This window comes from Silene latifolia, chromosome 10 (assembly GCF_048544455.1).
Source record: "Silene latifolia isolate original U9 population chromosome 10, ASM4854445v1, whole genome shotgun sequence".
Classification (NCBI taxonomy): domain Eukaryota; kingdom Viridiplantae; phylum Streptophyta; class Magnoliopsida; order Caryophyllales; family Caryophyllaceae; genus Silene; species Silene latifolia.
The window spans coordinates 150,295,592-150,322,842 of NC_133535.1; the positions used below are offsets into that span (position 1 = coordinate 150,295,592).

The 27,251-nt window shown below is 34.0% G+C and overlaps 3 protein-coding genes and 2 long non-coding RNA genes across 6 annotated transcripts; 2 read left to right on the forward strand and 3 right to left on the reverse strand.

The window, feature by feature from the left end:
• Positions 1 to 341: 341 nt before the first annotated feature.
• Positions 342 to 2,644, reverse strand: LOC141609329 (uncharacterized). 2 transcript variants are annotated; one of them, XR_012527360.1, is made up of 3 exons: positions 2,328 to 2,644; positions 1,940 to 2,047; positions 342 to 391 (listed from the first exon to the last, which is right to left on the reverse strand). It is a non-coding gene; the product is annotated as an uncharacterized LOC141609329 (long non-coding RNA). The 2 variants fall into 2 exon arrangements; XR_012527359.1 differs by having other exon boundaries at positions 1,940 to 2,086; positions 2,328 to 2,586.
• Positions 2,645 to 12,460: 9,816 nt separating this feature from the next.
• LOC141609330 (uncharacterized) lies at positions 12,461 to 14,180 on the forward strand. Its single transcript, XR_012527361.1, has 2 exons — positions 12,461 to 12,903; positions 13,865 to 14,180. It is a non-coding gene; the product is annotated as an uncharacterized LOC141609330 (long non-coding RNA).
• Positions 14,181 to 16,317: 2,137 nt separating this feature from the next.
• LOC141609331 (UPF0481 protein At3g47200-like) lies at positions 16,318 to 18,986 on the reverse strand. Its single transcript, XM_074428423.1, has 2 exons — positions 18,124 to 18,986; positions 16,318 to 16,895 (listed from the first exon to the last, which is right to left on the reverse strand). The coding sequence occupies exons 1-2, from the start codon at positions 18,925 to 18,927 to the stop codon at positions 16,383 to 16,385; spliced, it is 1,317 nt and encodes a 438-aa protein (XP_074284524.1). The 5' UTR covers positions 18,928 to 18,986; the 3' UTR covers positions 16,318 to 16,382.
• A 1,541-nt stretch (positions 18,987 to 20,527) lies between these two features.
• LOC141606362 (universal stress protein PHOS32) lies at positions 20,528 to 22,284 on the forward strand. The gene is made up of 4 exons (XM_074425458.1): positions 20,528 to 20,897; positions 21,542 to 21,651; positions 21,755 to 21,873; positions 22,003 to 22,284. The coding sequence occupies exons 1-4, from the start codon at positions 20,717 to 20,719 to the stop codon at positions 22,070 to 22,072; spliced, it is 480 nt and encodes a 159-aa protein (XP_074281559.1). The 5' UTR covers positions 20,528 to 20,716; the 3' UTR covers positions 22,073 to 22,284.
• Positions 22,285 to 23,400: 1,116 nt separating this feature from the next.
• On the reverse strand, positions 23,401 to 26,779 carry LOC141606361 (jasmonate-induced protein homolog). The gene is made up of 3 exons (XM_074425457.1): positions 26,674 to 26,779; positions 25,049 to 25,404; positions 23,401 to 23,867 (listed from the first exon to the last, which is right to left on the reverse strand). Exons 2-3 carry the CDS (start codon positions 25,382 to 25,384, stop codon positions 23,670 to 23,672), a joined length of 534 nt encoding a protein of 177 aa, XP_074281558.1. The 5' UTR covers positions 25,385 to 25,404; positions 26,674 to 26,779; the 3' UTR covers positions 23,401 to 23,669.
• Positions 26,780 to 27,251: the final 472 nt, after the last annotated feature.

The following is a 27,251-nucleotide window of genomic DNA, read 5'->3' on the forward strand; positions in this document are numbered from 1 at the left end:
CCGAACCACCAAAATCGCAACAAGCAAGATAGATGTGATACTCAGCCGTGACCAAAATGATGATCCTAATTAGTGGTACACATTAAGGCAGAGACAATGACCAATTGAGTTAACCATAGCCCTTCAAAGGTAATGTGAATCATGTGAAATAAGTAATCGAGTAGAAATGAAATAAAACGAGCAAAGGATGAATAATTAAGAGAGAGCTAATAAGGCATTTGAGTGGATGGACGGTCACCAAATGCTAACTAACAATGCAGTTTAAAATGGGTAAATTGATAACACAACTGCGACACCGGTGTATCCATTTAAAACTATAGGAGTTGCAGGAATGAAATGCACATTAACAGGCAAATAAAAGGCAATGGCTCCCGATTCGCAACTCTGCATACTGACAATAAGAAAAAAAAGCCAATTTTAAATCTGAATCAAAAAAGCAAGACAATTTACGAGTAGCAGTCGGTGCAAAGAAAAATAGTCTGTCACAGAGGCACGCAAGTAACTTTCTTCCAAAGGGAAGGCAAAACATGTAACTTAAGTTTATAAAGGAACTGCCTTTGACTCTAAATACTACAATAGCAGGGCCCCTACATAAACAAATCGATGAGATTTCCAATCTCACACAGCACCAACAACAACCAATATAAAAAATGGAATCATTATAAGACCCTAACAAAAATAAGAAAGAAAAAGATCTGAATAAATGAAAAAAAAAACGGAATTCAGAGAAAAGACTTTTTAGAGGATTTGCTAGGGTTGGCGGAAGGAGTTGTATTAAGGAGTGAGAAGAGAGAGTTGGATGAGAATGAAAGGTTAGAACGACAGAATGGAAAGATAAGAATGTGGCTGTGAGTGAAGGAAAAAGGGAGGGTCGAGATACAAAGGGGAAGATCCAACGGCAGAGGGAGACTTGCTTGCACACTATTCATCGCTACAATTACTCCAAGTTCATTCTTTTTAAGAGTTTTAGATAGATACAGTTTGTCTGCTAAAGTCGTCAAGCCTACTGTACCGAACAATCCAAGATGAAAAGTAGGCTATGGAGATACTGGAGCTGGTGAAGAAGAAAGTAGGACTTGGGGAGATTATAGTTCCTTGAGTTGTATCACATTTTATTATGTCGTCGGGAGGTTTCTCTATGTTCTGAATTTTTAGAAATGTTGCAGTTATTGTATTTTGAATAGAAGAACCAATGAAGTCTTGGACTAATGACTGAGACTGAGGTTCGACAGTTTCCTGTTATCGAGTTGTAATTTGATTATTATGTTGAACCAAGTTTCGGAAATATAGTAGGATCCATTCGTGTCGAGTATAAGAACCAGCGAAGTCTTAGACTATTGACTGAGACAGAGGTTCGACAGTTCCTAGGATGTAGATTTATCTTTATCGAGTTGTAATTCGATTATATATGTTGAATCAAGTTCCGAAAATTTTATGATTTATTCAGTTGCAAAGTTCAATTCTAGTATCGAAAATATTATGATGATTTACTCAGGTGCAAAGTTCAATTCTTGGTAGGAGTTGTAATGGCTTGAGTTGTCGAGGTGTTCACACAATAAAAAGGGTAATTACATTGTAAGTACTCCTGTTTAAGTTATCAAGCCTTATTGACCCATCTTATATTAAGACTAATAGCAATTTAATTACCGCTATTTAAATAAACGACTTCAATTGACCTTTCAATTAATCACATGGAGATTTGAAGGATCCAGCTACACAATCAAAGTTGTCAAAACAGCGTAAGATTTAGCCACTGTTGTGGTGTTTGCTACCAACTTTCTGGTGAAGAAGAAAGTAGGCTATAGAGATCACAAACCCAATCAATACTCACCATACTAACCAGAACCAAACTACATAAGCCAGTAGGAAATAGCCAAACAAAACATACTAAAAGCTCGTAAAAGAACTGGATTGTAAATGTACGCAAGAATCAACATACCTGTAACTGTTGATGGTGGAAAAAGTAGCAGCGCACCGAAGTAGAGGAAATTCAGATTGAATTCCAAGTCCTAAGCTAAATAATATCCGAATTGATATGATCTAAAGCCTGAACAAACCTTATCTTACTCATCATCCGTCCCAACAACTACAATCAAATATCAAAGATCGCAATTATACGAGTATGTTGCTAAGAAAAAACAAATGAACCGAAAAACAAATCACATGAGTACACTCACCAAAGCAAGAACAAACAAATATAAAATCTAAACCAATACAAATATACAAACATTCATCAATCGAAATCCACACCAAACTAATTATTACTAAGCAACAAAAAACACACTTGAAATGAAATACACAAGCAGATTGAAAAATATACGGAGTACCTCTTTAGGAAGCTTCATGATTAGACTTTCGCTTGAATTTCGTTCCAACCATTGTACAAAATCAGGAACACCCAAAACTATTAAGAATCGGGAAAAGGAAGATTAAGGGTTAGAGAGGTCGATGAGTTGTTTGGTAGTGAAGAGGACTGAGATGAAAAGGAGTGGATGAGAGTCAAGAATATGTCGTAAAGGTGTGGTTGGGAGTAAAAGAGAAATGGAGGGAGGAGATTGCAAGGAGGGAATCCAACGGTAGAGGGAGAACTTGGCTATACACTATTCATTGCTACAGTGCAGCAAGTTCCCTATTTTTAAAGGGTAGAGATATATGTGTGTGTCGTATCGCTAGGTGTAATGATAAAATGACAACGGAGTGAATCACCGTGACACTTAGGTAGGTTTTGCTGGAGTAGCGTGTTAGCGAGTATCAATTGTGTGGTGAACATAGCTAATGTTTCACTTTTTCTTTCTAATATCTTCAACCTAATATCAAGTCCTTTCTCTGGGTATTCTATCAGTGTTATCTACAGAGTACTATTTTGATTGGTTTAACAATTGGGAAGCAGTATTGCGAACGATTGATTGTTATGGGTGTTCAGATTAAAAACTACTCAGTGAGCATGCATAATCTCATATCTATTAATGGTGGCTGACTGGCTGTCATTGCTAAATTAAGCGTACAACATGCTAAACTAATTGGATTTTTCACCAATTCTGCAGTATAGCTTCATTCTCATACTCGACAATTCGATCTCAACTATAATTTTGAATGCGCCTTTATGTTGTTCTATAACGGTGTTAGCATTCGTAATTACTACACAGCTAAGTCTGAAATTAATGTTTCTTTTACGGTGGAAGGTAAGAATAAAATGGGTAAGTCGTCCTTGCCGGAAATCTGAGGTGGTCGACGACAGTGGTGAAGGGTGTTCGTCAGACTATAGGTTTGGTGCTGGTATGGGGGTCGTTGGTCGAGGAAGGGGTGGTCGGCAGAGAGCATAGGGTGGGTATAGGAGGGGGAAATGGGTGCGTGGTTGAATTTTTTTTTTAATTTGTATCTTAACAGTGTGGGGGGGCAGCGAGTCTGGTAGGGGAGGGGTGGTGTTTCCCGCCGACGAGTTGGGCATGGGAGGGGCGGTGGGGAAGGTGGTTTAGTGGTTCGGTGTTGGTGGTTGGGTCACCCGTTACTGGGTGGTGGTTGAAACTTGAAAAACGAGTAATAATTAGAACGAGAATTGAAAGAGATGGGTTGAGATGGTAGGGGCATATTGGTAAATCATGTCCATGATTGAGTAAATCATGTCCATGAATGAGCACCACCCTTTTTTTAGGTACTCATTATTCACTATTTATTAGGGGTGTTCATAAAAAACCGAACCGGAAAAACCGCTTGTTTTTATGGTTCGGTTAACCGAACCGTTAAGCCACAACCAGTTCGGTGAACCGAACCATTACACATACAAGAACAACGGTTCAGTTTTGGTTCGCTATATAATAACCGCAGTGAACCGAACCGAACCGCTTAAATATACTTTCTTTTATTTTTATTAAAAAATATCTGACTAAAAAAATAAAACCATCACCCTCTCGAATCTCATTTTTTTCATTCTCACCACACATTCTAAATTTAAAAACCCTAAAACCTAATTCTCACACACATTTTGCATCGTCGTCTGCTTATTCCTTTCACTACCTACTCTAGCCGTTTGCTTCTTCCTCTCGCCGCCTCCTTTTGTCAGATCTCATTCATTATCTGGATATCAAACCCGTAAGAGTGAAAGTGTTCTTGATTTCGATTCTTGCAACAATTTCAATTCTTGCTCGATTTTCGATTCTTTATTTTGTTATTTAATTTCAATTCTTATTTCATTGTTGTAGCTTTAGGTGGTGTTTGGTTCAAACACAAAAGGTATGTATAAGTAGAGTAGGAAATGGGTCGTGTTGGGCCGGCCCGCGTGCCGGCCCATTGTGCCTTCCCCCAAAATTGGCCCGGCCCAGGCACGGATACTGGTCTCTTCGGGCCGTGCCGTGCCAGGCCCACTGATCCAAACCTACGCCGCGGCCCGCTCAAGGCACGACCATTTTCGTGCTCGGGTCGTGCCTGGCCCATAGGCTTTTCGTGCCTTGTCCGTGGGGCGGCCCATGTGCTTTAATATTTTTTTTTTATTTTAAAAAAAACGTTATATAATTGATATATTTTTAGTACTTTTTGTTTAATAAATGATGATTAATGGTTTAAATATATATTTTATTAAATATTAGTGTACTTTTAGTTTAATAAATGATGATTAATGGTTTAAATATATATTTTATTAAATATTAATGTACTTTTTATTTAATAAATAATGATAAACGGGTCATTTTTCGTGCCGGGCCGTGCCAAGCCCGTCGTGCCTGGTGCGTGCCGGGCTCCACCGTGCCTGGGCCGTGCCATGCCTAGGCACGGATTTTTGAAGAAAATCGCGTCGGAGCCCGTTCAAAGCCCATTTGTGCCGTGCCCGTGCTTCCTCGATTTTCTCGTCGGGCCGTGTCGTGCCGTGCGTAGTGCCTGGCCGTGCCACCCACTGGCCCGCGGCCCTTAATGCCAACTTTATGTATAAGGTATGGGTTTGAAATGAGACAAACACATACTCTCTCCTATTTTTAATCAATTGGTCTCCCTTGTGACGGGTTACCATTTGTGACGGATATTTTGTGAGATAAAATGGTAACAAAATGGGTTAGTGGAGAAAGGGGACCACATGAATAGTGTTGCAAAGAGAGAAAAAGCGGGTACATTGTGAGGTAAAATGATATCCGTCTTCAGCTTGTGACGGATATGTCATGTCTTCAATGAGAATTTGTGATTTTTAATAACCCTCCCCTTTCATGGGGGCACGAGAATTAAGAGAGGGGAGTATTATATGGTAAAGTATTGTAGTGGGTAGGAGATTGGAGAGAGGGAAGGTATTGCGTGATTAAAATAAGTATTGTTGTGGGGTAAGATGATTAAAATAAGTATTGTTGTGGGGTAAGGTATTAAAATAAGATAAATTATGAGTATTGTGGGGTATTGTTGTGGGGTGGGGTGATTAAAATAAGTATAAAAGTTTATCAAATAAGGAAATAGGGAGAGTAATGTGAATAGACGAAAAATGAAATAGGGAGAGTTATTTAGAATAGGAGGGAGTACAAAATTTTGTTTGACAAATTTGGAGGTTTCGTACCAATGTCTCAAACCATGAGGTATGAGCATCTCATACCCAAGGAGGGGGTGAATATGAGATTGATACCCATGGGTATCAAATTATAATAAACAAAAATGTGAAAATAAATATTATGACATAATATAAACGAAACATTTTATATAATTATTTGTTTAAATCTTTATTTTCATGATTTTATATGTTAAAATTATTATTTAAAGTATTGGATTTTACATATTTCAACTTTAACTTAGTTTCAAACACATACCGCTTACAATCGAAACACACACAAGGTATGGGGAATGGTGTTCCGACCCCATACCACTCAGGTATGATTAATGATTCCAAACTCATACCCATGCGCGAAACAAACGCCCCTTTTAATTTCAACTTATTGTTGTTTTCAGTTATTCCTATTTTCATTGTTGTAGCTTTAATTTCAATTTATTGTTGTTGTTTTCAGTTTAATGTTGATGTTCATTGTTGAAATCTCGACTCTTCCCCAAAAAAGTCGATTCTTGCGCAAAAATTCAATCTCCATTGTTGTTTCCGTTGAACAAAAAATCGTTTCTCACGGCTTATGGTTTACCGTAAAACCGAACCGTTTTGCGCGGTTCGCTGAACTGAAATGAACCGTATAAAACGGTTCAGTTTAGGTTCGCCTTGTAGCTAAACTGCATGTTCGGTTCACCGTACAAACAGTTCGGTTTGGTTCACCGTACAAACGGTTCGGTTCGGTTCACCGAACCATGAATGAACATCCCTACTATTTATTATGCCTTAGAGCATGTGCATTGGTGGATCCATCGATCCATGTCCCCAATTGAAAGACGTTAGAGTAAGATTGACCTTCCTTTGAGCATTCGCAAAAGAGAGAAATCACCTCCCTTTTTACCTTCTTTTTTCTCAAATGAGCAACCTCATTGTTGCACCAACCTCCCTATTATTTGGGGCTCCACTATTTTTAGGGAAGGTTCCCAAAAAAAAGTAAGGCAATTTGTGTTACTTTTGAAGAGGTTCCCAAATTTTTGTGTGTGTATTGGGGAACCTCATTGTTGCATATATGTAGTTATGAAATGAGGAGAATAAACGGAAAAGTTAGTGGAAAATGAAGTGGACGAATAAGAAAAAGAAAGAGAAAATATGAGGTGTCTCACGTTTGCGGATACTCAAATGTATACCTCGCTCATTAAAGTGTAACAATGGGGTTCCCCAACGATATTAATTTACACCCAAAAATTTGGTAGTCAAAATACCTTACTTTTTCTTTGGGGACCTTCCCTACAAATAGAGGAGCCCTATTTATTGGGTGTGTTCAATAATGGGGTTCCCCATTTGAGGAGAAATGGCACATGGTTAGGTTAGCTTCCCATTTCAGTGTAATTTTAGTATCCCAAATGCTACATCTCTCCTCTTATGGGGAGTCCCATGAATGCTCTTACTGTCCCAACAAATGGGGATGCCCAGTATATTGGGTAGGTTCCCAAAAGGTAAAAGCAATGTGAACAACGTATTTTAATTATCGAATATTATAGTCGAAAAATTTTGGTGGGCCTTAAAAAGGTAGAAAAATGACTTTGGGGAACCCCATTGATGTAGGGAATAATTGTGAAATGGAGAGGGTAGATTAAATAATTAGTGGAAACTGATGTGGAAAAGAGAGAGAAGATTTGGGGCACCCCATGAGAGCATGTGCATTGGTGAAAATTTAGTGACCCAAATGCACCCTCTCTCCTCATTTGAGGAGACCCATAAATGCATGTAGGTTTCCATTACATGGGGATCCCCTAATATTAGGGAGGGTTCCCAAATGTAAAAAAATACCATCTTTTTCACTTTACCCATTAATACCTAATAAAATAATATTGTTATAAGAGAGTAAATATGTGGTGGGACATATAAATGTAGAAAAGAGAAATTGTTGGAGAACCCCATTGGTGCAAGAGACGATTATAAAATGGGGAGGGTAGTGTGAAAAGTTAGTGGAAAGTGAGGTGGAAAAGAGAGAGAAGGTTTGGGTCACCCCATTGATGCATATGCTCTGAGTGCACATGTTGAACATGTGCATTGGCGAAAATTTAGTGACCCAAATGCACCATCTTTCCTCATTTGAGGAGGCCCATGAATGCAGGCAGATTTCCATTATATGGGGAGCCTCTAATAGTAGGGAGATTTCCCAAATGTAAAAAATAACATCTTTTTCCATCTATAAAATACTATTAAAAGGCATCCTAAAAATGCCAACTAGACAAAGCCACGTAGGATGTGGAAAAGCCACATAGACATTCACATTGTCACCTTGGTTAAGATTGACACACGTCTACCCAACCATTCTCCACGCAGACATCTATACTATATAGTTAAAATGCTACTTATACCATTTAATTTTATCCCACATGTTATTTTAGATTGGTTAATATTAATTAATTTTAATTTATATTGTTTGGTTAATGACAATTGACAACATAACATTAACTTATAAAATTAACATTTTAATTGAATGTTTTGTAATAAAACATGTTAATGAATTGATTAAAGTTTTTCATAGGTTTTTTTTTAAATTTATTTTCATATGATGAAATATTGGTTGAAAATATTGTAATTTTTTTTTTTTGGTAAAAAGTTAAAACTTAAATTTTCTGAAATTGTACCACTTAAAATTTACACCTATATCTATTTATTTAAGATCGTTATACAATTCCTTTTAACTAAAACTAAAATAATTGTGAAGTTTAATAATATTCTTAAAAGTAAAGGTATGACATTTTATTTCAACCACTATTTAAGATCAATAATAATAATAGTAATTTTCATTAATATTTTTTCCTATTTGTTTTACCTCTTGAGCTTCTCACTAATGAATTATCTTATTTAATAATAGTCATAACTCAAAAATAAATGAAAAGGCAAATTAAAAGATGGGAAGCAATAGTTTATAATGGCTATTAAACATACAATAGTTTTCATTCACTAATCCTCCGTTTAATAACTATTACTCATGAACTTCCAAATTACAAACTATATTTCATGGTTGAATTAAAAAATTCCAAAAAAAAAAAAATATGTAACTTATCAAAATTCACATCAAAATTTCTTAATTTACAATTAAAATTCCCATTTTGCAATAAAAAGAAATGTTAGTGAATCGATTAACATTTTTCATAGTAATATAGCTCATAAAAGCTATACATTTATTTATTTATTTAAAATTACACAAACTTGAAAAGAAAAATAAATGAGCTTAATAATATTCTTAAACGTAAAATTATGGCATTTTATATTCAACTATTATTTAAGTTCAACCCACGATAATTTTCACATAAGTCCAATGATTTTCTTAAAAGCATCGTCGAATTTTCTCACAAGTCTCTTCTAATTCCCTACCCTACCCTAACCGTTACTCCATTTAACTCTCATACTAATTTTGCAATAATTCCTACCACCATAAAGATTGTATAAAGCAACCCACTATATACAACCCTTTGAATGTTTTTGTATTTTTCCTAATTAATATTTATGTCATTTAAAGTTTGTGAACACTAATTTTCTTGTACATTATTTAACTTCCAAATTAACATTATTTAGCCCCTCCTATTTAAGAACGTCTCATTTGTTTTCCTCCAAAACGATCATTTGTGGATGGTAAAAATTTGCAGTATTTTCTTTAACTTGAATTTGGAATGACGAAATACTAATTTGTGTATTATTTTTTGTTGTACTTTTGTTTTGTAGGCAATACGAAAGGAAGACCTTGTGGTGAAGTCATATGGTTAGCGGTTAACTCTTGATGACATGCTCATGCATACTCCACAGGTAAATTTACTTTTTATACAGCTAGCAATTTCAATATTTTAATTTGGTTTTAAGTTTTCTAATTCGTACATAATCAAATTCTAAAATTTATGAATCTTTATTAGTTGATGATCAAAATTAAAGAATAGGCATATGATCAATGATGAAATAAATTCCGATTTCATTTGATATTCACAAAAAAAAAATCAACTATCTAAATTTTTAATTTTCCTAGAGATAACCCGTGATTTTCACGGGTAACAAAATTAGCTTTACCTAAAAAAGATAATAAAAAGAGTAAAAAAAACATGAAAAGGCAAAGTAGCAATTAATATACTGATTTTCCACATTATGTAAACCATCATCTTCCACGCATTACTTCATTTCATAAACACAATATCTCTACTTAATGCCAAACTTTTCATATTCTATAATTATGAGATCAATTCGATAAAATTTTGCCTAAAAAGATGATCAATTGATAAGAACTCTAACACATTCCTAGAAAAAAAAAAGAACATAAAAGGTTGTCTATTTTCACCTATATATTTTATTTTGGTTTGATTTTTCAAAAAAAAAATCATATTTTTCCTTTGTGGTGATTTGGAATCAAATTAATGGATGAGAAATTAAGGGATAAAAGGGAATTAGAATAAAAAAGAGAACAACATGACACGTATTCGTATTGTATAATTCGCTATTGCCATTATCGAATGTTGTTGAAGATACTTAAGATTGTCGATAATTAAATATAATTATCCATTATGCCGAATGGAGGTCCAACTTTGTTGAATAAAACCTTAACTTGATCAAATTGTATAAATTTTTTTAGTCTCACATTTTTTATAGCAATGAAATGTTTTGGGATATTTTTAATATATTCGTAACTGTTAATGTGTATTTAATTTATTGAGACTGATATTAACAACATGTTACAAATGCATCAACCAAAGCAAATTTAGTGTAAATATAGTATTCTTTATGTTTTTTTATCAAGTGACTTCAAAATAAATTTATACTTTCTTTGTAGAAATAGTATACCTTTTAATTTTAATGTAAGAAGGTTGCATGAGTATTGATGTTGCTTTGTCTATTGCACCCTTCTCATTTAAATTGTTTTTATTTGATTAAACGTTCCAACGGTTAATAGAAAATGAGGGAAAATAATAATTAACTTTATAAAATATCATTGTTATTTCCAAACGTACAGAAAAAAAAATAAGTATATATCTATGATTAACACTTCTTATTATCATTTTGATAGAGTTGGACTAAGAAAAATATAATTCAGTCATCGAGCAAAATTTATATAATTCCGTAACAAAAGCTAAAATTAGAATAAAAGAATAATAGGTTACAATAACACACACACACAAAAAAAACTCAACATAATTATGTGAATATCAAGCTATTACAAAAATAGTAAAAAATAATTTACGTGGTTTTCACGAGAAATTAAACTAATATATACTAAAAAAAAGACATGATAAAGCATCACATTCTATTTGACAGAATTTTTGCAAACCACATCGTTATGCATTTATTTTATTTTATTTTATTTTAGCAAAAAAAGAGAAATTGTTGTAAGAGTTTATAGGATTAAACACAATCATTAAAATTGGCTTTTCATTTTCAAACTAATTAAACAATCGTTAAACATCAAAATAAATACTAAATAAATTTTGAATTTTTTTTGTTAGAATAAATTTTACGGATAAAATAATATTTATTCTTTCAACGTTTATAATCCGCACCATATTCTTTCAACACAATATTGACCGATTAATCTACCTTGAATTATACTCCCTCCTATTCACTATTATGTTTCACATTGTTTTTTGAGTAGTTTTTAAGAGAATTGAGATTTGTGGTGCAAAATGGAGGGAATGGAAGGTAAGAGAGAAAATATGAGGTCATAAGTCCTAATAATCACAAATTATAGACTAATAAGGAAATTGGAAGATCTTAGTAAATTTTTCGTTGTAGAAAATGTGGAAGATGTTAGAGAATATGAGGGAGTAGTTCGCAAATAAAAATATAAAAAATTCTATTTTGAAAATTTATTTTTGGTTGAATTAATTAAGTAGCTCAACTGTTTTTAATGAAAGAACAATAAAATAAAATAAATGACTGGAATGGAGGGAGTTTAATAAAAAAAGACTTAAAAAAGTTCAAAGACAACAACAACAATAATAACAATAATCGTGGTAAAACACTAATAAACATAGCAATATTAGTGGCATTATACAAATATACGTATTGATTAATAGATTTTTGTTTCTTCTTACAAGGCCTTTTTGTCCTCAGTATTCAGTGCGATCGCAAACATGGGTTTGCATAACACATTAACAATCTAACACCCCAACATAGCTAGACCCGTGAATTTCACGGGTAATAAAACTAGTTTATTCATTAAAAGCTAATAAAATAATGTTGTTATAAGAGAGTAAATATGTGGCGGGACATAGAAATGTAGGAAAGAGAAATTTTTGGGGAACCCCATTAATGCAATAGACGATTATAAAATGGGGAGGGTAGTGTGAAAAGTGAGGTGGAAAAGAGAGAGAGGGTTTGAGTCACCCCATTGATGCATATGCTGTAAAAGCATCCACATCCATGAACCTCCCCCATATTTTTTTTTCATTCGTTCACATTATTTTCCACTAACTTTTCCAATTACCCTCCCATTTCATTAATAACTCTCGCACTAATGGGGTTCCCCAACAAAAAAACTATCTACTAATATTCCATGCCCCCACTTGCCACATGGTTGTTTTTTATTGGTCTTTCAATATGGGAAGGTTCCCTAAAACTAGGAGAGCCCCAAATTATGGGGAAGCTTTCACATTGATGAGGGTCATGAGGCACCCCAACTAAGGAGAGAGTGTGCATTTGGGGAGGTGAAAGCAACTAAGAGCATCCACATCCATGAACATCCCCATTTTTATTTTTATTTTTCATTCGTTCACATTATTTTCCATTAACGTTTCCAATTACCCTTCCCATTTCATTAATAACTCCCGCACTAACCGGGTTCCCCAACAAAAAAACCTATCTACTAAGAGCATCCGCAACACAGGGGTTCCCCATATTTTATATCTCTTTTTCTTATTTGTCCACCTCATTTTCCACTAATTTTTTCATCTACTCTCCTCAATTTATAACTACATTTGTGCAACAATGAAGTTCCCCATTTACATATAAAAATTTAGGAACCTCCCCAAAGGGAACACAATTTCCTCTACTTTTTTTTTGGGAAGCTCCTCTAAAAATGGTGGAGCCTCGAATTATGGGAAGGTTGGTGCATTTTAGTGAGGTTACCCATATCAGGAGAGATGGTGCATATGAGGAGCTAGTTTTCCACCTTTGCGGATGCTCTAATGTTCCATGTCCCACCTGCCACATGATTGTTTTTTATTGATCTTTCAATGTGGGAAGGCTTCCTAAAAGCATGTGTATTAGTTGAAATTTAGTGACCCAAATACGCTCTCTTTCATTAATTGGGGTGCCACATCAATGTGGGAGGTTCCCCATCATTTGGGGATTCCCTAGTTTAAGGGAACATTCCCAAATTGAACAACAAATGGGACACAGTCATGTGGCAGGTAGGACACATAAAATTAATAGAGGCATATTTGTTGGGGAACCCCATTGATGCAAGAGATAGTAATAAAATGGGGTGGGGAAATGAAAAAAATTAGTGGAAAATGAGGTGAACGAATAAGAAAAAGAGAGAAAATATGGGGAGGTCAATGGATGCAAATGCTCTAAGAGCATCCGCAAATGCGGAAATTTGCCTCCCCATATACCCTCTCTCTCATCATATGGGGCACCCTATTATTGCATTACCCTCGCCCCATCACTTGGGGTTCCTCTACTTTTAGGGGAGGTCCCCAAGAAAATGCAAAGCTTTTTTTGTGTTTTTTTGGGGAGGTTCCCAAAATGTTGTTAGTAATTTAATTTTGTTGGGGAACCTCATTGTTGCGGACATGATATTATAAAATGGGGAGGGTAGATGAAAAAGTTAGTGCAGAATGTGGTGGACGAATAAGAAAATGAGAGAGAAAATACGGGGAGTCTCACCATTGCGGATGCTCTAAAACTAGTGGAGCCCCAAATTATGGGAACCTTTTACATTGATGGGGCACCCCAACTAAGGAGAGAAAGTGCATTTGGGAAGGTGAAAACCAACCAATGTGGATGCTCTAAATGTAGATATAAATTGGAGAGGGTAAGTGGAAAATGAGGTGGACGAATAAGAAAAGAGAAGAGAAAATATGGGAAACCTTACCTTTGTGGATGCTCTAATAGACCTACGAAGAAAAGAAAGAAGAATCCACATGAGGACCCCAGCTTAGGAAGAAAAGAAAGATCACATGGGGACCCCAAAAGAAGTGGCAAGGTGACAAAATATGGGATTTAAATGACTTGTTTTGTTTGCAATTAAAAAAAAAATCTTAACAAAAGAAAATGCCTTGAAAAGCACAAATTCTGATACTTCTCTTCATTTCAGTCAACAACATGACCGAAACTCTTAATTTCATGTTGTAATTCTCTTTATTTCAGGCATCCCAGGGACTTGGAATTTTATCTGATGACCAAGGAAATGCATTCACCAATCCTCCAGGAAATCAGAGAGGACCAAATAACATAATGCCAATTCATCAAGCATCTAGTCAGCTTACTCAAGCTTCAGTGAATCAGCCCTGAAATTATTTATTTGATGTGCCAGACTTATATTATGATGTGTAGTATTTTGAATCAAGCTTTATTGTGTAACATTTGATGTCCCAAACTTAATGTGTAATATTTTGAAACAAGTTTGATTTGCACTCAATGTTTGTATGCATCTTACTTGTAAGGAATTGTCGACAAACATCTTCTGCAATTAATGTCAAACATTTCATTAGTTAGTAATCCTCACAATACAACAAAAGTACAATCAAATTTCAACAACAAACTCAAACACTACTCTTACACATTCAACAAATTGAAAAAAAAAAAGCAAAAAAATAACGGAATTTATTTTCGCAGTACAATTTTTACTCATAGTAGTACATTTTGTATCAAACTTTCCATTATCTACCCTTTGTTAAAAATCTTCAAACCTAATTCGCTCCACCTTCTCTCTACCTTCTCCTATTGTTGACACCCTAACTCTTTTCAATCTCCTTAAAATTCTTCAATTATGAACGATTATTCGAATAAAGATCGGGTATTTAATTCGTTAATCCCATATTAATAATTTAATTGATTCTTTCTTACAATTTTATTCCTTTTTAATTAAGGTTTATGCCTAAATTAATTACGGACTAATTAGCGTGACATTGTGTGGTGGTGATGTTTTATGGCCAGGTGTCGTCGATGTGGTTCGACGATGGTCCGCCGGCGACGTGAGAGTCGCTGTTGGTATGGTGGTATTGTTGTTTGTCGTATAATGGAGCATTACGGTGATTGGTGCGGGAGGGAGGGGCAGTTCGACACGGCAATGGTGGTGTTAGTTCGGTTGGCCGGTGAGGTAGTCGTATAGTTAGGTTTTTAATGATGGTCCATAGTAGTACGTAGTACGGGGGTAGTAGTGTTCAGCATAGTACATTGGTTGAATTTGTTTTTTATTCAATGTGCTGTATCGCCTCTATTTGCAGTAATGGCTTTGTATGCCTTTGATTTTTCTATTTCTTTATTCAATTCATTTTATGAATGTAATACATAATGTTTATGAATGCATTACATAGTATTTGTAATGTTAATTTACGATCAAAGTACATAATTTATCAATGCAATACATATTTATTTGTATTTTATCAAATTAATTTATCAATGTAGTACAAGATTACCATATACTTTAATTTTTTTTCTTGTGAAATTAGAGGGGAATGGATGTTTGAAATTAGAGAGAAAATATTAGAGAGAGATTAGAGAGGGAAAATAGGAGGAGAAATGAAAGGGGTATAATTGTCAACATGTATTACGATGAGTAAAATGTGTACTGCGAAAATCAGGACCCAAAAATAAATAAGCAAGAGACTATCAAGGCAATTAAAGCTGAGACACACAATTAACATTCATCGATTCCACCCATTAAATAAGGATCTATAAAAAAAAACATTCGATATACCACGCAATTTTATAGCTATAAGATCTGAATGGCTAACTTGAAGAGAATCATGTGCAATTAGTTTCGAACTTGGCATTGATTCTAAATGTTTAGGTTTTTAATTTTTTAAGGTTTTCGATTTTGTGAGAAAAGAGAGAAAATATAGCCATTGAAATGCACCAAAATTTGCGGCGGAAAAGAAAGGGAAGAAATCAGAAATAATTTTCTAGTCTAATACCATGAAAGTTTTCATGGATTTTGAGACTCCGATTGGTTTGATCGCCATTAATAAACTTGAAGAAATAATTATAAAATGAATAAACAAAGAATTTCATAGAGAATTAGAAAGAAACACAGAGTAAATATATAAAGTGGACCAGGTATTGAATGTGTCAGTCAATAGAAATATTTGACTAATAAAATGATTAAGTTAGATTATTACACTACTTGAGGGTGATATATATAAGGAGAGTTTCTCTCCCTTTTCTATAAAGAAATGGAGATTTGGTGGGGGAAATATTATTAAATGAGCTTAAGAGAGGAAATGGAGAGGATCCATTTCCGATATATATACCCAAAGCACCATAAGATTTTTGAAAGAAAAAGATTAACAAACTTATAACAACCTATAACTAACTTTGACCAAGGTTGATTAGTTAATTAAATTAGTTAAGGAGGTTAGTAAGAGATGTTGGTCAGCAGTATTTCCATCAAAAGTGGCCTTCCCATATCTTGTGTTAATATCCACTTTAGAATTGAATGGGGCGGGATTCGAATTCGTAATCTCTTGGTCACATTGGCTCTGATACCATGTCAATAAACCATCTCAATTTTAAGCTTTTGTTTTAGATAGTTTCTTGACAGAATTCAATTAAATGAAATAATCAAGTTATTTAAAGCAAATTACAAGTTCTAGGCATCATTTAAAACAACAATTCTCTTCAACTCTTCAAATACATACAAGTGCAACATTGTTCAATCCTCAAGCTAAGAATGATTATGACGGCGAATAAAAAGATAAAGTGCAGAAACCAATATACAAATCAACACAAAAATAAGAATTGCAACACCTAAAACAGCTCCAGAATATTTACAATGAATTCGTCTAGAATTGTGCTTCATTTTGTAACAACAAACATCCCATCTTGTTCTTCCATACCCATTAATTTCTTCCCACATTCCTTCATAATAAAACTTATCTAATTCCACATTTTCGCATAATTTCTTGAATACATTGATCACCTCTTCCTTTTTCCCGACGTAGCTAAGTAAAATTCTTCGTCGAAACAATAAGTTCACATCAAGTTCTGATTTTATTAGGCCTTGCATTAGGTACGCGTAGGATGTAACATGTTTCGTCTTTTCAACGTGACAATGTTCCATTGCAATAAGGTTTCGGAATAAAACTTCCATGTAATTATGGATTACTAAACTTGGGATGATTAGTGATCCTTGAACGAATTTTACATCTAATAAGCTTTCGGCTTCAATTGTTCTTACCTAAATTTTACACAAAGAGAACTATATCATTAGCATTGGACATCAACCAAGTGCAATAACAATGGATGATTCCTACTAATATATCACTCGTAAGTTATTATCAAAATATATAATAATAGAATTATTTATAAAGTGTTTGCTAAAAAAATGCTCGTGACCATCATACAAAAATAATAACAGTAAAGTAAAATATTTCTATCACATCATACGTATAATACAATAATTAGTGCAGTACAATTTCATTTATGTAACAAAATCAGAATATCTAATTAATATGTATGTCTATACAAATTGAAAAAAATAGTATACCCTTTTTAATTGCAGTATCTATTGTTTGTAATAGCATGTGTAAATATGATATAATCTAATTATAGAATACTTCATTTAGGCGAATTTTTTTTATTAATCTCTTATTCTTTTAGTATAAGAGGGATAAAAATGTTTGTTATAATTGTACGTAGCTATCATGATTAGTTTTAAAAATAATAACAGTAAAGTATTTTATTACATCATACGTATAATTAGTACAATTTCATTTATGACAAAATCAGAATATCTTATTAATATATCTATGTAAATTGAAAAATATATTATATATTATATATTATATATTATATATTACAGAATAAGAGATATTTATTGTTAGAAAGTATGACTCATTGTAGATATAATATAATGAAGTCTAATTATAGAATAAATCATTTAGGCGGGAAATTTTTAGTAATCTCTTATTCTTTTAGTAGAAGGGGGATGCATAATGCATATAACAGAAGATGTCAGTTAATCGGCTGGTAAATTCATGACAGGTGGTACTCATGAGTCATGACATGGGAGCTGTTACCGGCTAGTACCGTACCATGTCTCAATACCATCATACTCACAATTTTTTTTTCACTTTTGAAAAATCGTGTTAGTTTATCTTATAACCCTTTGCAAATTTTTGTTTCACATGGATCTTTCCGTCTTAAATAAAACGAACAAATATATATGACAATTTTCTCATAAAATGTAAATATTTTCTAATAAAATATTAACGTTGTTTTTTTGTTAATTATAACATTTTTATCAATAAATGATCAGTTTTTATTACCGAGTATAAAATGTTGACATTTTCTCATGTTATGTTGAGACCGTCTCAAGGGAGACCCACTCATAACCCTTTTACATTCCATAGAACATAAATTATTGGCACCACATAATTCATAACATATCATTTGATTTATCATACCTTGATTCCAGCTTCTTGAAGCTTAGAGGCACTATGAATAGTTCTTCCAAATTCAGAACCCTTACCTAAAGGAACTTTAGATGAAGAAGGAATATAACATTTCCATATTAAATCAAGCAAATGATTACTACCCTCAAAGTTATATTTTTCTTGAAGTAAATCCACATCTCCTGGTATCAAATTCTTGAAAAACCTCAAACTAAGCTCAGAAACATTTTTCTCACATAGCTTAGGAAGCGAAACAAGACGAAAAATCGCCCTTAGGACAAAGAAAGGGACTTGATTCTCTAACAAAATCAAGTCCCTTCTCAAAGTATGGAACTTTTCCGGTGACCGGAACAATGGGTCATCCCTCTTCCTTAAGCCCTTAATAGAATACCTTAGGAAGAGTTCTATGATAAACCCACCATCTAAGAGCATCATACGTAAAAACTCGTCACTTTGGATCGAAAAATTAGTTTTATAACAAGCTCTAATTTTCGGTTCCAATTCCCTCAAGGCCTTAACACATGAATCTATAATGGAGTTATATGAGCCTAAGTTTCTAGTCATAAGGGAATTTAGATAATCCCATTTATGATTTTCCATGTGTTGTACATGGGCTTTACCGTGGTGCATCGGCCCAATCGAGATTAAATTGGGCACATATGCATCGGCATTTTGAGTAAGGAACCGGGTTGGTACCGGGATGATAGAGCATGGAAATGAAATATCTTCCAATTTTTCTTTGATGGAGGAAGTAAGGTTAATTGGTGGCTCTAGTTGAGTGATTTCGAGCGCGACGTGATCACTACTTTTATCCATATCTTCTTAGTTCATATAGAGAAATTAAAATTGAGGTAATATGTTTTGGGAAGTTTTACAAGAAGGATTAAGCATGTAAAGATGAATAAGAGCAAGGTGGTATATTAGGGAATGGAATCTTAAGGTTACTTGATTACAAGGAAGAAGAAAGAATATAACACATGAGCTTAAGGTACATAATAGGACCTAAGTATCTCATGGAGTGTATGTAACTGTGTAAAGTCATTTGGTTACTTGAAAAACAATACAAGGACAAGTATGATAAGACATAAGCCAATTATAGTATTGAATTTTTAAGGTGAAGATACTCTTGGAGGTTATTTGGAAATTGGAATGAGTGGCGGTCTGGTTCATTTATTTACTTTTTTTTTTATTCTTCATGAATGATATTTTAATCAAAGATAACAAATGATTGGACGATAGGTCGATAGGAATATAATGAAAATAATACTCCCTCGCATCCACTCCAAATGTAACATCAATAGGTCTTGGTATAGACGGGTGGGGCGAACAGACGGGTAAAGACCTCTAATAAAATGGGTAGGGGGATAAGGTGGGGGCACCCCCATGTGCTTTCCACTTTATGATAAATGGGTATTTTGTGAGGGGAAATGGTATCCGTCTATACGTATAGACGGATAGTGTCCGTCTATAATGAGAATTTGTGATGTAACATGGACTCACTTTTCCTCTCACAAAAAGTGGGTCATGTTACCTTTGGAGTGGATGGGAGGAAGTATTTGATTGTGCTTTACTTGACGTGTTCAAGATAAGATTTTCACCATTTCCTAAAAGAAATGAATGGTTGATTTTTTCCATTTTAACAATTGCGGAGTATATAATAATGTGATGTCCTTTATACCCCATTATGCCTTTATTTTTATGTATAAATATGATCTTAACCGTTGAGATGAAATGGACTCTCCATTTCTTTTTAGGAAATGGAGAGGATCTTATTCCCACATGTTCATGGAAATAAATGGACCTTTACCACCAAAGACGTGTTTCCCATTATATGGTTACTAGGGTCGAGTCTGTTTGAGCCCGAGTCATTTCGAATATGCTTGCAAATTGCAATTGTACTTGAGTCGAGTCATGCCATTTCATAGGAGAGGATCCTATTCCGAAATATTCATGTAAATAAATGGACCTTTACCACCAAAGTTGTGTATTCCGTTATATGGTTATTAGGGTCGAGTCAATTTGTGCCAGCGTCATTTCGAATATGCTTGCAAATTGCAATTGTACTTAAGTCGAGTCATGCCATTTCATATTTGCGAAAGTCAGAGGTGTGTCGATCGATGTTAAGTCATTTAGGGCCAAAGTCAATTTAGGCCCAACAAATTTCCTAGTAAATACCGATTTTGTCTATCTATTCAATAAGTTATGACTAGCATCGGATCAAGTTATTTGAGTCGATCATGTCAAGTAACCATCTCGACCAAAAGTTTAAACTGATGGTCAGAGTTCCAGGATCGATTTTATACTTTAACAGATTAATGGTATCAAGTATCCACTAGTGCAACAATAGTCCATCATTCTAGATGATGTCAAATGATGTGAGATCCACATAAATCTAGAAATCAAGAAACTAAGACCATAAGAAACAAGAAAAAATAGGCAAGGAAAAGAAGAAATGACCGTAGTTGTAGGAATTTGACCAAGTCCCCATCATTTACCCACCCTACATTTTTCTCTTCATAATTACATATGTAAGTGCATCAATTTTACGCATTTATAATCACTTTACGTAAAACAAGTAAATAATAAATTTGAAAAGAAAGAAAATATGGCAGAGATGGGAAAAAGAGTTGGAGTTGCGGTAGATTTTTCACAATGCAGTAAGAAAGCGTTGAGGTGGGCAATTGATAATCTTCTTAAGAAGGGAGATCATCTTATACTTATCACCGTTCGCAGCGAGCATAATTACGAGTCTGGCGAGATGCAGCTCTGGGAAACCACCGGCTCTCGTAGGCACCCTCTTTTCTCACCTTCCTCTAGCTATCTTCTTTTTCATTTTTTTTTTGTTTTCAATTTAATTGTGTTTAATAAAGTAACGGCTTTAATGCAGCTCTCAAAATAACATGAAAATGATGACGTGGATCAATTGACGATAAATAGTTTGAAATGTACGCTAAAATGATAAATAGTTTCGTGAAAAACCCCAAAACAATTATTTTTTTTTTCTCTCTTATCATCTTGCTATTCGCATATATGATGAAATTAATGGTTTGAGTCGGGTTTGGGGTTGAACAGCTTGAGTCGGATCGGCTAACCCTCAGGTCTCGAAAGAAAAAAAATGACAACTTAGACCTATATTTAACAAGAAATAATTTAAGATATAACACTAATTTGATAAATAGTTTATTCTCGTAATGAGAAATAATTTAAAATAAACACTAATTTGATAAACAGTTTATTCTCGTAATAAAAAATATAAAAAATATTAAAAGCAAAAAAACTACTCACTACTTCACCTGTTATTTCTCCGTTGCAATCATTTATTTACACCGTTAGGATAACTTTTGCTTAAATCGACCATCTTCGTTGTTTGTAAGTGTACGTAACGTAACTTGAATACTATGTTTACGTACGTATGATTTGAAACATGCAGCTTTGATTCCATACAACGATTTCTCGAACCCTAACATCATGAAGAAATATAAAGCAGTACCAGATGAAGAAACCTTGAAGCTAGTAGACAACGCAGCCAAGGAGAAAGAGGCACGTCCAAATTAAATAGTCCATATTTATTTTATGTACTCATCCCGTCCCAATCATTTGTTTAATTTAATCTCGAAGTAGTAATCGTTTTGTGCATTAACAGATTACCGCGCTCTTGAAGATCTTTTGGGGTGATCCACGCGAGAAGCTATGTGAAGCAGTTAATAATATCCCCTTGACCTGTCTTGTTATTGGTAACAGGGGACTTGGCCCTCTTAAGAGGTTGGTTCATTCCGTTCATTTATTTACTTATTCTATTTCATTTTGAAAATGTTTTTAATTCGTAAATTGAACATCCACTTGCTTAATTAAATAGCTAATCGATCACTTGGTGTTACGTTGGTGTGACAGGGTGATCTTAGGGAGTGTGAGCAACCATGTGGTGAACACCGCTACATGCCCGGTCACTGTCGTTCATTAAGCAACTTTTCCGACTCATCTTTAGAAGAGGATCGATGGCCATATATACTAGATAGAAGCACATTTTTACTTAAAACTCGTTTTGTAATCCAAATACGTTGTATTCTTATACACCGGTATTTGTCAAAGTCCCGAACTTGACTTTCCGACTTGTTCTTGTTCAAGAACAAGTAAGTAAAATAAATTGAGAAGTATAATTTATTCGCGTTATGTTAGATGAAAGTGAGTTATTAGATTTCTTTAAAGTCGAGCCGTTTATCATCCTAATTTGACTGATAAGGTAGCTACCACGAAGCACTAACAATCCTAATTTAATTAATTAGATAAATAAAAATCGACAGACCCTAATTTTATCTTTAAAAAATAAATAATTTTTTTTGATTAATTAAAAACTCAACAAATAATATTAATAATTTATAACAAGTAAATTAATTTATTATTTGATAAGTTAGAATCCATCTTATAAGTTTCAAGTCATTTGAGCAATTAAATTATGTTTGAGGGGAAAATATTGATTTAAGAGTTCACTTGGTTCAGTTTTAGGTGAAAAGGGTACAAAATAGAACGTTATGAAAAAGTGTATGTGAAAAAGTAAAGTTCGTATATGAAAAAATAATTAGGTATTAATAATAGTAATATTAAAATTAACAATGTTATTAATAATATTATTATTAATTAATATTCATATTCATATTAATAATAATAATAATAATAGTAGTATTAATTATATTAATATGAATATTATTGATTTTAATAACCATAATATTCATAATAATAACAATAATGAGGATGATTAATTAATAATAAATTAATAATGATGACAATAATAATAAATTAATAATGATGACAATAATAATAATAATAATAAATAATAATAATAATAATAATAATAATAATAATAATAATAATAATAATAATAATAATAATAAAAACATTTAAGTTTAAGATTCGCAAGATTGAAATTGGTTGAATTTAGTGGAGTTTGAAAATTTGAACTGAATGGAGCCGAGTTAATTGAGCTGATCGAATCAATAGAACGAAATTTATCGAATTGCACTTGAATAGAAAATTGAACTGAATCGAAACTAAATCAATCAATAGAGATAAGTTGAAATGAAATGAACTGAAAATAAGCCAGAAAGAACAAGACCTTTGTCTCGCATCGGAAGAAGTAAAAGAAGAGTGCTAACTTTATGAGTTAGTAGCTTATATTCTTCTATCATCGTCAATCGTCAATCGATTTTATGCTTATGATCGATTGTATTTATGATAATATGATCTTATTCAACTCATGGCTGAACTAATAAAATGAGACAATACAAAGTTGAATAAAGTATCAATAACGGCCATACAACATTATTATTCATAGTAGGAAAAACATACGAGTCACATACAACACAACGAGAATACATTATTATAGGCTGCTATTCCCTCCGTTCCATTCATTTGTTCATTCCTTTTTATTTTTTTGAGTGATATTTTTATTAGAAGCAAATAAATAAATAACTAGAACGGAGGGAATACTTAACAAGTCATGACCACACACACGAAAGTTAAAACATAAGACAATCTGGCCGGATACATAACTATAAATATTGTTATGAGGTAAGTTTAAAGTCAGCAATAAGGGAAGCACTGGTGGGTGCAGCGGTATAGTCCTGGATGGTAGCGTCCACGCTGGTCTTTGTACTCGGGTCGGAGTCGGAATAGTCAGTTGGAGCGATATCTAATTTGGACAGTATTTGATCCCATGTTATTGCATCCATCACTTTTTTAGATCCACATTCAGCATATACCTGTAACAACCCAACATCTTAGTTATCACTATCCACTGGAACCGCAATTCTGGTTGAAGCCCAATAATTAGTTCTTTTACATTGTTGTAGCTTAAGGAAACTCCTTATATGTTACCATTATTATTGCTCTTTTTTTCCTTCTTGCTCTCCTAAGTCAACTTGATTTAGAATCTATTTGTATCAAGCAATTGGGGAGCTAGAACATATATTTTTCGAAAATTCAAATTTCAGAGGGTGGGTTCGTCTGGAATTAAAATGTAAGATATTCCATAAAATAAATAAGTGTTACATTAATATTTAATTAAGTTATTTTATGGAAATTAAATTGGTCCATTGTATGGTCGAATTTAGCTACGATTCCGTTTCCACTATTATCTCCCATAATTTATCATTCACAATGTAGGAAACTGTTCAGTTGATTCTTTGATGGCAAGAGTATATAAGGGGAACATATTTATTCTGATTAAATTCAAGAAAATACAACATCTAAATTGTGAGTCTGGAGGTTTAGAAGCCAAGTCGAATTGGGACATAAGAAATTGGATTATTCATTAGGACGGATTAATATTTTCAAGCAATGACTGGAGGTAAGTAATTGATCTCTTTTATCGCTTCTGCTTTCAGTTTATACATGTTCATCATGTTAATTTGGATTATAAAACTTACATAAAACGATGTAACTAGTTAACGATAACACTCTATGATAAAAAAATTTACTGTAAGTTTATATTGTTAAAAGGTACTCATAACAATTTTAGCTATAAATTTCATCGTCAGTTTTTAGTAAAAATGGTGACTTTTTTCTCATTTTAAGCAAACCAATGGTATATTTTTATACTCCCTCCTATTCACTATATTCTTCCCCTTTATTTTTTACCCAAGAAATAAGGAAGTGAATTTGGACCACACAAAATACACTACCCCACATGCCATTGAATTTGGACCACACAAATCAACCCAAAAAAGGAAATTAGGAAGAAAATCTGAATAACCGAATAAGGAAATAGGGAAGAAAACCCTGAATAGGAGGGAGTATGTGATATTGTGATACAATGATAATGATATTATAAATTCTTGTTTAAGACAGAGTAAACAAAGGTAATTTAAAAACCTATCAAGTAAAAGGGTAATTTAGTCAGACTTGTGCAGCATATAATGAGTAAGAATTTAAGATATCATACCCGATTAGGAGGGCAATCAGGTGGAGTGTCGTTAGACGGTGCGTTCCATGCAACGATCCAAGCACATAAAGCACCAAGCGCGTTGTACCCACTGTATTGTACCGCAGCAACTGACCCAAAATTACCACCTCTCACATGTGTAAATTGGGCCGTCCTATTTCGCGCAATAGTAGACGGAAATGAGCCGGTGGCCGGATGTCCTGCCCAATTCATAAACCTGTCGAGCGACATCTGTGATTGTGTTAGGTTATTTATGGTGGCCATTGTTCCGTTTTGAAATTGCTTCGGATTATACTCCTTTTTAGCTACTGCTTGGTGTACTTGCATTGATGCCATGTCTTGTTTATTAGCTTTGCCTACACACGCAACAACGTAAATAACAAGTGAGAAATAAGGTAGTTGGATACAAAGAATGTTATTAGCGGTAGTAGAGTTGCCTACACACGCAACAACGTAAAGTATGGAGACGAAGATTACGACACAACCCTTCTAAGGTCCGTCGATTCAACTGGTCAGTAGACGGGTTGGATAAAATGAGTATTTGTAATAAAGTGCTAATTAAATGTAGAGTAAATTGTAAATTACTCCCTTTTAAGTTCCACTTTTCTAAACTTACTCCCTTATAAGTTTTTTTTTTAAATTACTCCCTTAATTTGACCTCCGACCAAAAGTTGCTATCAAACTAATTCTCAGGTGAAAAAAATAAGTAAGTAGACAAAATTGCCCTTCGAAAAAATTACCCTTCATCCTCTTCCTCATTCCTAAATCCACCCTGCCGCCACCGGCCACCACATCACCGCACAAGCTCCACCACCGTCACCCCAACAACCTCCCTCCCACGACCTGATGTACGACAATGCCCCCACCGCACACGCCACCATCCTCATTTCAATTTGCCGACAATAAGCAGCACCTCGCTCCCTTCCCCACCTAACACACCGACGACTAACCCGACCACCAGCCCCATCATACGTCGGCATAAATTCAAAAAGTTAGATCTACAAAAAAACGACGCAAAAATTCAAAAAGCTAATATCTCCGACTACATCGGCAAAATTAAAGCCCAAAACTGGTTGCATTGACTCGTGGTTGAGTCGCCGGCGACGTCGCTCACCGGATGTGGCCGTTATCGACAAAAAACGCAAATGGGTCGGGCGAGAACGGAGAGATAAGCGCGGATGGTGGAGTTTTCATGAGGAAGGAGAAAAGCGGGGGCTGGGTGTTGGAGAGGAAAGGGGGGGCGGTGGCTGATGGGGCAGTTGAGCGAGATAAGGAGGAAGATGGGTGATTTTAACACAGTGAAGGAATTTCAGGGGCATTTTCGTCATAAATTTAGAGAAATGGAGGGAAAATTCAAAAAGAGGCGAAAATACTGAAAAATGGTAGCAACTTTTGGCCTGAGGTCAACTTAAGGGAGTAATTTTAAAAAAGAAACTTATAAGGGAGTAATTTTAGAAAACTGAAACTTAAAAGGGAGTAATTTATAATTTACTCTTAAATGTATACTTCTTTTATTTCAATCATTTGTTTACCTTATAAAAAAAAAAAAAAAGGTAAACAAATTAACAGGGCAAAGGGAGTACAAAGAAGAGCGAAATAAAAAAACTCGAATTCATAATGTGTACCTTAAGGTGGAAAGGGAATTTGTATGTTGAAAACACTGCCTTTTCTTACTTGGTCGACTCAAATAGTTTGCCATACTACGAATATATAGTGTTTTTGTTATGATTATAACATTAAGAATTCATTAATGGCGTATCTTGAGACGAGAAAAAGAGGACTAGCTAAGAATCGACTGTTGGACCAAAAATTGAAATAGGCCAAGTGTTAGATTTACTAATATTTAACGAATCTTTAAAAAAAATACCTCCTATTTAAGTTTATACCGAAGATATTTTAATTTAGGAGTTCAGAAAGAGGTATAGTGGACAATAACTTCTAGGTAAAATAAAATAGATAGACAAATAATCAGAATAAATGTAATATCTTCTGTTTAATTTAAACTACATTCTACAAACGGTCAATTTATAACCCTTATCATGTTAGAATCATATTCTTTCTCTAGTTGATTCAAGTTATTCACGAATCCCTTTGGTGGAGAATTTATCCAAATAAGAATATATTATTGCACCTTTTTTCCATTATAGCATTTCTTTTTGACATTGAGAATGTGAAGTTTAGGTGTGTCTTGTCTTACTATAAA

Bases quoted from the DNA above. Each gene is read 5' to 3' on its own strand.
- LOC141609331 (XM_074428423.1), bottom strand. From the start codon at position 18,927: ATGGATAAAAGTAGTGATCACGTCGCGCTCGAAATCACTCAACTAGAG. The intron at 16,896-18,123 runs GTATGATAAATC...TGTAAAATTTAG, and splicing joins TTCAAGAAGCTGGAATCAAG to GTAAGAACAATTGAAGCCGA.
- LOC141606362 (XM_074425458.1), top strand. From the start codon at position 20,717: ATGGCAGAGATGGGAAAAAGAGTTGGAGTTGCGGTAGATTTTTCACAA. The intron at 20,898-21,541 runs GTAGGCACCCTC...TGAAACATGCAG, and splicing joins CTGGGAAACCACCGGCTCTC to CTTTGATTCCATACAACGAT. The intron at 21,874-22,002 runs GTTGGTTCATTC...TTGGTGTGACAG, and splicing joins GGACTTGGCCCTCTTAAGAG to GGTGATCTTAGGGAGTGTGA.
- LOC141606361 (XM_074425457.1), bottom strand. From the start codon at position 25,384: ATGGCATCAATGCAAGTACACCAAGCAGTAGCTAAAAAGGAGTATAAT. The intron at 23,868-25,048 runs GTATGATATCTT...GGGTTGTTACAG, and splicing joins CTGATTGCCCTCCTAATCGG to GTATATGCTGAATGTGGATC.